Raw genomic sequence first — 10,032 nt, 5'->3', positions numbered from 1 at the left:
TGGACTGTAGCCTGCCAAGCTCCTCTGCCCATTGAATTTTCCAGACAAGAATATTGGAGCAGGTTGCCATTTCCTCCTGCAGGGAACCTTCCCAACTCAGGGATTAAACTCGCGCTCCTTGCATTGGCAGGCGGCTTCTTTACCAGTAGCACCACCTAAGGAGTCTATATATAATATATATATATATATTTCACTATATGTAGTGGAATATTACTCAGCCATAAAAAATAATGCCATTTTCAGCAACATGGGTGGACCTAGAGATTATTATTATACTTTATTAATAATAATAATAATTATTATTATTGATTATTATTACTTAGTGAAGTAAGCCAGACAGAGAAAGACAAATATCATATGGTATTGCTTATATGTGGAAACTAAAAAGGAAAAAAAAAAGATTCAAATGAAGTTATTTACAAAGTAGAAATAAACCTACAGACAGAGAAAACAAACTTATGGTTACCAAAGGGGGAAAGGGAGAGGAGGGTTAAGTTAGGTGTTTGGATTAACAGATACACATTAACTATATGTAAAATAGATAAACAAGGACCATTGTGTAGCACAGGGAGCTGTACTCAATATTTTGTAATAACCTATAAGGGAAAACAATCTGAAAATGATTTAATATATATAAATGAATCACTTTGCCATACACCTGAAACTAACACAGGCTTGTATATCAGCTGTACTTCAATAAAATAAAGCTTAAAAAAAGACCAGTGTCTCCCTTCATAGCATTGCACTGTAATGTCTAATCATTTGCTGGAGTTAAAGAATGAGGCAATGATTATTTTAGAAACAACTGAAAGAACAGCCATTTTCTTTGTGAGCTTTTCTTTTTCTTTTTTAACCCTTATTGAGCACTGATTTTACTATGAAAATGTAGTTGCCTTCCTGCACAATAATGCCCCAAAGAAATGGAAGAGTTGGAATGGGAGTGAGTTGAGCTTCTGGGGTGAGAAAGGAGCCTGTTGCTAAGCTAAGGGGTGTAAAGCCTGAAGACAGAGGTTCCCACCTCCATTTCACTGGGAGATGGTCCAGTTGCACCTGGGAATTGTGGGCAAGTTGCCAGTGACGGGGTTGTGGGCAAGTTCTCAGTGACAGGTGATGAGAGGACTCTCACAGGAGAAACTCTCCTTCCAAAGGAAGCTGCTGGCTTCTTCCATATCATGTTTGAGTCCCTGAGCCTGCATTTCAGATTGCTGGTCAGATGAACTCAGGCTTTGGTCACCCTGCCTTTGTGTTCCAGGCTGCTTGCTATCTTCATTTCACCCCTTAATTGCCTTAGGGGGAAGAGGGAAGTGAGACTGTCCATTGAAACACTCTCGAAGATCTGCAAAATCCTCCTCCAGGGATCTGGTAACTATGTGTTTATGCATTTCCTACGTGGAAACGTGAGAACTCAGAAAGATTAAGATACTTTTTAAAGTGCTTTCTGGAAAGCAAAAGCTTGTCTCTGTCCTCTGCATTAATTATAGACATTTCTCTGCAGAGTTATGGAAACAGTTGTATAGCAGGAGTTCCTGAAATAACAAAGCCTAAAAAAGAAAAACAGGCAGCTCTTTGTAGAGTGGATATGCTCATGGTGGTTCTGAAGCTACGTCCGAGGCCACAGAAACAGCTCGTTTTTTATTTCAGTTGAGTCAAACACTTAGGTGCATGACTAACCCTTCCACAGAGACTCAAAGAAGGGTCAAGTTGGATTTTCAGATCTAGATCAAGGTGGAACAAATGTATATGTAGTTCAAAGCCCCAGTGGCCTGTGATATGACATCGGCAAGAAAACGGCATTTGGATTATCTAAGCTGTCTATTCTCCCTGAGTTGTTTGAACAACCTGTGTGCACAGCTCTCTCATGGACCTGCTTAAATACTGAAGGATGAATCTCGTGATTCCCCCAATAAGATGTCTTTATGAAGTTCAGATAAAATAGAGGGGAGTGTTAGTTTTCTGTAAATTGACTACCTCGATGATGGAAAAGATAGCAAGAGGAAAGAAATTGGACTGCAGATGAAAAACAAATGTGAAATTTTGGACGGAGAGCATGGATGCCATAAGCAATACCCGCCCCTGCCTCTATCTTCTGCCTCCGACTGAATTTCCAGTGCAAATGAAGCCCAGCTCCCATGAGGAATCAGTAACCACTTTTTCGGCTGTTTCAGCATCTTTTCACATCATGATGGGAAATGTTGAAATTACATTTTCTTGGGTTTTTTATGCCAGAGAGAATAAATCATGCTGTTTCACAAAAAGAAAAAGAAAGGAAAAGAAACAGTCACATAAATAACAGGGTCAGGTTGAAAAGAAGTCCTCAAGGCACCAGTGAACAAGGTAATAGGGCTTCAGAGAAGGTCACTCACCTAAGTATGTGCTTTTCTGAGTCCACAGATTCCAGAGTGAAAGAGTCATGCAGGGCTGAGGGAGGGTGCAGACTTCAAGGAATACTAGCTTGACAAGCTTTGATTTCAGGTGAGCTCAAATGCAAGCGATGGGGGTATGAGGGCAAGATCCAGGCTAGAAAGGGCTATGAGACCATGGGTTAGTTATCAGGGTCAGCCTCACACAAGGGTTGGGGCCATCCTGGATCCTTGGTTCGAATGACAGAGGCTGAGCATCAGCTCCTAGAGCTCCTGTCTGGCCAGAGATGTAATGACTGTAGTGAGGATTCTGATATGCATATTGGTGGCAGCCATCAACCTGACCGTCCATAGGAGGTAAGAGTCCTACCAGTGGACTAAGGATGTAGCAGAGAAAGTAGCCAGTTAGGAAGTGGCCTCACAAAGACTGGGAAGGCAACTGGAGCTCCATCCATAGGGTGAGGCTTGTGGGAGGATCTATGGAACTAGAGAAAGAAAGGCAAATGCTATTGGTTGCCCTAGAGGGGTGGGGCTAAAGTCAGAGCCCCAGAGGTTGATGAGTCTGAGGTTGTTTGTTCATCATCCATCCATTCTTTCAACTGTACAATGAGCATCCATCAAATGTCACACACTATCCTAGGCAGTGTACCCTGAGAGGAAGCCATTTGCCACTCTCCCAGGGGTTTACAGACAGTGGGAGAACCAGAAAGGAAAACCAGATGGTCAGTCCAGGATTACTGAATGGATCAGTAGGAACCATAGCTGTGTCTTAGAGCATCTAACTCCAGCTAGAGGCTGGGGAGCCATGAGCAAGTACCATTTCTCTGTGAGACACTATGCTGCCTTCACATGGGATTTCACTGAAGCCTGACCACAACTGTGTAAAGCAGGTGACAGTATTCCCATTTTACAGATGATGAAACTGAGGCTCAGAGGGGTCAGGTCACTTCCCAAATGCCACACTGGTAGGGAGTGCTGGGGTGAAGAGTCGAACCCAGGTTTGTTTTGGCTTCTAAGACTGTGCTCTTGTGAACAATTCAAAGCCCATAAATACAGAACACACACAGCCAGAAACATTCTCTTTAAGAGCCTTTTAGGATTGTTCTACCCAAAGACACAAGAAGAGAAAGATAATAGAGATTACAGCTTGAGACCAAGGAAGAATTAAAATAGTGCTTTTAATATAATTTTCAGCAAACGTACAGTAGGTACTTTACATGACATATTTCTAAACTGCTCATCTGGAAAATATAAGCTGCAAAAATACAGAATACCACACTCAAAATCTATTGAGTATGTGCTTTTTTTCCCCCCGCTCTGTTCTACGAAACAGGGTAATTTTTACCCCCTCCTATTTAAATCCAGCCTTGGCTGCTTTCAGAAGAACTGTTGGAGCCCCCGGCCAGAGAAGCACTTCCAAGAGGGGGTTTTCTAAAACATGTCAGCAGGCCATCCCCACAGGAGCCAAAGGAGGGGTGGGCAGAAGAATTGCACACCAGGCCAATAGGACTCTCTAGCGATCCAGGAAAATGCCTACTCCAAGGGTTTGGAGGACTCCGGGCCACAGACACCTGCTCAGTCCTCATCACAGGCCTGTGCTTGGGGCCTCAAAGGACCACACACTGGCCGGACGGTCCCCACGGGGACCCTTGGGTTCTCGGACAGGGCAGAGCACGCTAAGTCAGGCCTGCGAGGTCTGTGGGCGGTGGCGGGCTGTTCTCTGCAGGAAGAGGGCCAGGCCCTCAGCTTCTCACAAAGGAGTCTTCTGAAGGTGACTGTGACTCGGGGCAGGTTTTCTCAGTCTCAATGTCTTGGTACTCTGTGCCTAAAGGGGTAAGGGGGGGAAGAGAGCCAAGAGGAAAAAGAGATCGGTCTTTTCCAGTTTTCCTACTTATGTTTTAGGCTTACATAATAGCATCCTGGCTTTCCAGTGGGATGGATAAGAGCAGAAGTCAATAAAATGCTAGGTTGTGCTCCACATCACCCCAGGGAACCAGATTCCAAGCCCAAAGACCTTTATGTAGGCTGAATCTTTCCGAGAAGCATTTATCTATACGTATCTATGCCAATGCCCATGCCGATTTTTATTCTATGGGAATGAATAAGATGCAACTCCATCATTTAACTTATCTTCATCTTATCTGAGTCACTGGTGACAGATCTTGTGTTCCAGGACCCTGTCATTGCAATCCCTATTGAAGAAGTGGCTCTGTGCCAGAGAGAACCTCTTGGCATCATAATGGCTTTCTCCACCAGCATTTGGGGCCAGTTTACTTTCCATTCAGCCACAGAGGGTCACCACCTGCTGAGCAAAAGACTCTCCTTGTTGGAGCGAGGTTTTTAAGCCTCTGCCATGTTTCTGAAATAGATGCTGTGGCTTCACTTAAAAAGCATGAAAAACCCAGCTTAGTCCCTGTCATGATATACAAGCCGTGGAGGTCTCTGTGACCATGACATGCAGCCTTCCGGTTCAATGAGAGCTGCAGTGGAACCATAGAATCCTCACTCATTTCCTGTCTTCTCTAGACTCTGGTACAAAAGATGGAAATGTCTCTCCTTTCTTTTGCAGCTAAGATCTGGCTTATAGAAGAAGCTGGACAGTTTGGAGCATCCTTTCTCAACTTTCACAAGGTGTGAGTTCTTACATTCCTGGGGGCTCTGTTAGAAGCCAGGGGGGCAGGGAGTCGGGGAAGGCAGGATAGATGTGAGAGAGCTGGGGTTGGTTCCCGTGTGCAGAATGAATCAGGTAGAAGACAATGAGGAGCTGGTCAGCTTTTGCCGACATGGCTCAGAGGGAAAAAGGAACAGGTGTTTTTAAAGATCTCCAGCATTTACCAAAGGAAAAAGGTGTTTTTTCTTATTTTAGATTTCTGTGCCTGTAGACAAACTCTGAAGTTTTCACCTCCAGCTCTTGGCTCATTTCTCTATGAAACTATAGACTTCTGTTGTGGTTTCCAATAGTAGATGGCTTAAAGGCCTCATCAAATCTTTCTAAGAAGGCAGATCTGTGTTCTCAGATTGGTGGCTTTTGTAGTGTCATGGAAAGAGCACTGGTTCAGGAGTCAGACAGACCTGGCATTGGCCCCTGGTGACTTTCTAACTAGCTGTGTGACCTTGGGAAGCTTTGGTATACTGAGCCTTGGTTTTCTGATCTGTAAAGTGGGAATAATGATACTTACCTCACAAGGAAGGTGTGAGAAAGCTGCTAAGGTCCCTGGCGGGAGGGTGTGTGTGTGTGTGCGTGTGTGTGCGTGTGTGCACGCCTAGTCATTTAGTCATGCTCAACTCTTTGCAACCCCATGGACTGTAGCTCACCAGGCTCCTCTGTCCATGGGGATTCTACAGGCAAGAATACTGGAGTGGGTTGCCATGCCCTCCTCCAGGGGATCTTCCCAACTGAGGGATCGAACCCAGGTCTCCTGCATTGCAGGTGGATACTTTACCATCTGAGCCACCAGGGCATGAGGGTAGCAACCTCTTAATAAACATGAACTCCCAGCCCCTTTCCTCCATTAAGAGGCTGGGATAGAGTACAATTTTTGTGTTAGCTGAGTTTCTCTTATAATGAAATTTCCTATATTACCTACTTCTACTTCATTTTATCACCTTTGATTATAAAATCCAACAGTTTTGACAAACCCAGCACCATGAGAGTTACCTTCTATTAGGTTGGCATGAATTTAAGAAGAACATTATTTTCTGCGATTTAATGGGATGGTAAAATCTCAACCTATGGAATGTTAAACCTCCAGAAAATTTACTATAGTTGTTCCATCTGCTCTTAGTAAGAGAACATAATCACTTTACCTTACAGAAAAAGACTCAGAATTTGTGCTAATCTTCAATTATTGATTAGCCTGAGACATTAATACAAAAATCAAAATGTCTAGAAACTGTGTTCCTAAAAGCCTCATATCTGATCAGAGAGCAAGACATATCTCCAACCAGTGGCCAGCATCAGGGTCTGATGCCTGGGCTACAGTTGAGCTCCTGAAATTGATGCTGAGGACCTCAGGGGTGCCAGGTGGGAAACTGTGTCTGGGGTTTCCCACTGATGCTGATGACCAGCACTGAGGACTGTCTCCCAGACACCTCAGCACTTTGAAACTGCGTTTCCGAATGCATCAGAGCAGAGGCGTCTCCTGGCTCCTCTTACCTGCCTGGTAACAGCAGAACCACCCACGTGTGTCGCTCACTGGGCTCTGTGATCAAGTCTGGGAATAACAACAAGGAGAACAGATGTCCCCAGAATACATCTGTGTTCTACAATACAACTGATACAACTTGTCTTAGTTGTTAGGGGGAATATGAGAGTGTAGGGAGCCCTGTAAGTCTTCTGAATAGGAAGTCCCTACAGGAGGAAAGGGGTCCCTTATTTCTTGCCCAGTACGGAGGAAGTATCCAAAAAGGCAGAGAACACAAGCTTTAGATTTATTGACCTGGGCTGAATCTCTGCTTTGTGACTTTGAGCCAATTCTGAAAGCTTCCCCAGCCTCATTTTCCTCTCTTGTAAACTGAAGGTTAATAACAGTGTCTGCCTCACAGGACTATGTATATGAGCGTGCATGCTCAGTAATGTCAAACTCTTTGCAATTACAGTCTGCCAGGCTCCTCTGTCCATGGGATTCTTCAGGCAAGACCACTAGAGTAGGTTGCCTTGCCATCATCCAGGGGATCTTCCTGACCCAGGGTTTGAACTCGTACCTCTTGCATTTCCTGCATTGGCAAGTGGATTGTTTAACTACTGTATGCTGGCTCATTGTAAGTGCTTGGTAAATGTACTACTATTAAATAGCTTTCTAGTGCCACTGTTCATATTGGTGGGAAGGAGGGAAGAAATCTGAAATACTATTCAGTATCTGGATTCACTCTTTTTTGTCCAGTTCTTACACTGTCCCCTCCCATGCCCACTTCCATCACTTAACAAAAAAGGATGATTACTCTGGTAGAGCTAGGGAGTGAGTGCCAGGGCTGGAAGAGACTGTAGATTGTATAGTTCCAATTCCCCTCATTACACAGAAGAAAGATAATGTTACTTTCATTGTAAACCCTGACAATAATGGGATACTTACCTCGTTCTTGGAAAATGGGATACCTGAATTAGATTGTTCCAATGCATGACTCAGCCCAGGGCACAGCAGCTTCTACTGCTACAGTCCATGGGACTGTGTGCCATGCTGCTTCAGACCTCCGTGTTCTCCAGAACAGATTAGCATACTACAGCCTTCCCTCAGCCACACCCAGATATTGACTGTCTTTATAAATGAAGCTTTACTGGAGCACGGCCCGCTCATCTGTTTCCACATTGTCTGGGGCTGCATCCCTGCTCTGACAAAAAAGTAGAGGCCACAGAGATTCTGTGACCCTCAAAGCCCAAATGCTTGTCACCTGGCCCTTTATGGAAGGTTTCTGAACTTGCTCTGCTGGTTCTCTCCGTGGAGGGCCTCTTCCCCTGGATCCCTAACCAACTGCTCTTAAGTTCTTGTTTTCTAGAGCACTAGGTCTTCCTAATTCTTGATGCCCCTAGGTGGAACTTCCCAGCACCCTAAAAGAGCCCTCTTTGTTCCCAGACATAAATAAGTAGACCCTGGCTCTTACAATGATGAAAGTAAAAAGTGAAAGTGCAATAACTTAGCCGTGTCTGACTCTTTGCAACCCCATGGGCTGCAGCCAGCCAGGCTCCTCTGTCCATGGAATTCTCCAGGCAAGAATACCGGAGTGGGTGGCCATTTCCTTCTCCAGGAGATCTTCCCGACCCAGGGATGGAACCCAAGTCTCTTGCGTTGTAGTCAGATTTTTTACTGTCTGAGCCACCAGGGAAGCCCTATTCTATTGCTTTTGTGTTCAGGTCTGTTTCTCTTATTAAACTGTGAGTTCTTAGAGGATGGGGCCATGTCTTTTTTTAACCTTTGTATCTGGTTCTGGGCCTGGCACATAGTCAAGATTTTACTAGAGTGAATAAACGTGGCTGGAAAACATCAAGCTCGTATAGTGCTCCCTCAAATGGCATTAATATTACCTGCAAAGGAAAACTGTGCTACCACACGGATGGTCCCTGAGAAGCATGAGCTTTGTCTTTATCTCCACCACAGTCACAGATTTCTAAGGTGATGGGGCATCCAGGCTTCTCTGAACTCCCCATTTTGGGCTTTTCAATTTATGTCCTCCCTGCCATGATAACTGAGCACTCTGAGGTGAGAGAGGGGAGGCATGGGTGAGGGCTGTATGCAGAGAGTGTAAATTCTCCATGTCATCCTCGGTTTAAAAAAAAAAAAAAAAGTGAAAGTGTTAATTGCTCAGTCCTGTCTGACTCTGTGACCACATGGACTGCAGCCCACCAGGCTCCTCTGTCCATGGGATTTCCCAGGCAACAATCCTAGAGTGGGTTGCTATTTCCTTCTCCAAGGGATCTTTCCAATCCAGGGATCAAACCCAGGTCTGCAGCGTTGCAAGAGGATTCTTTACTGTCTGAGCCACCAGGAAAGCTGGGATCCTAGGTAACAGGCCCCATAACAAGCATCTGAACAGCATCTTCTCTGAATTCTCTGGCAGTTAGAGATTCCTGTTTCACCAACTTATTCTTGAGCAGCCATAATACCCCAAGGGAGCTAGGTTGAAAGGCTATCAGTAGGACCATTTGTTCTCAGAGAATTACCTTCTCATAGCTATTCAGAATGCAAGGACTGGAACTGGGTTGGGAGAGGTGGATAAGGAGGAAACAAGGAGGGAAGAGCAGAGAGAGGAAGAAAAGGGCTGTAGTCACGTTTAGGCTAATTTCCAGGCCAAACTGAAATTCACTAACACCCTCTCTTGGAAAATGTGTCACCTCTGAGGGCTCTGATCTGGATTCTAACCTGAGGGAAATGCAGATCACAGTTGAAAGGAGGCTGTTGAGAGGCAGTTGACATGTGCTCAGGGGAGCAAGTAAGCCCCTACTCTGGTAGGTCCAGTACCTTCTCCTGGACAGATACTTCCTCCAAACCATCAAAAGAAGTAAGAACAGCACAGGACAGCAAATATTCTGTCTGTTGGACTGAAAATCTGCTTGTCTGGTTTTCTCCCCTCATCCAAACCAAACCAACCAAACAGTGAAATAGAATGAACACCACCAAACAGGACAGAAGCTTACCCTGCCCGACTGAGTAACCATTGCACTGATTTCTACAGGTTGACCTTGATTGCTTCGAGTCACTCAGGAGTGCCTGCAGAGCTCCTAAGCAGGGCTTAGAACACAGGCCTGGTGGACTTGACTGGGTGGAGAAGGAAGTGTGGTTTCTTCCCAGGACCTGAACAGATGGCAGCAAGAAAACCAGCCTTGTAGGCTCATGGGGAGCCAACCACTACTTTTCCTCAGAGGGTTTCTGAGTGAGTGAGTGAGTGAGTGTGTGTGTGTGTGTGTGTGTATTTATTTCCATTTTACACTCTCCTAATAAGCAACCTGCTTTGGAAGTGTGGAAGATAATCCATTAGCAACTATGGCAGAATCTTTTTCCTGAGAAACTTCAGTGGTGTGGCAGTCATCCCAGGGCCTGGCTGGCCACCAAGTGTGGAATGTTTGTGCAAGTCACCTCAGGAAATCTTGCCACATCTGAGTGAGAGGATGCTCTGGGCACCAGGGCACCAGGGACTGGTTTCGTGGGAGATAATTTTTCCACAGCTGGGTGAGGGGGGA

General features: G+C 45.2%; 1 protein-coding gene across 1 annotated transcript in view; it reads right to left on the bottom strand.

The window, feature by feature from the left end:
• Window positions 1-3,519: 3,519 nt before the first annotated feature.
• Window positions 3,520-10,032, bottom strand: part of SLCO3A1 (solute carrier organic anion transporter family member 3A1) — a 372,385-nt gene continuing 365,872 nt past the window's right edge. Inside the window, exon 11 of the mRNA XM_025271275.3 lies at window positions 3,520-4,185. Coding sequence (XP_025127060.1) covers window positions 4,103-4,185 — 83 coding nt within the window. The 3' untranslated portion in view covers window positions 3,520-4,102. The remainder of the gene's footprint in view (window positions 4,186-10,032) is intronic.

The sequence above is a fragment of the Bubalus bubalis genome, chromosome 20, assembly GCF_019923935.1.
Source record: "Bubalus bubalis isolate 160015118507 breed Murrah chromosome 20, NDDB_SH_1, whole genome shotgun sequence".
NCBI classification, from domain to species: Eukaryota; Metazoa; Chordata; class Mammalia; order Artiodactyla; family Bovidae; genus Bubalus; species Bubalus bubalis.
Note: the sequence above shows the minus strand (reverse complement) of the source record. Positions and strands in the feature narration are given on the sequence as shown.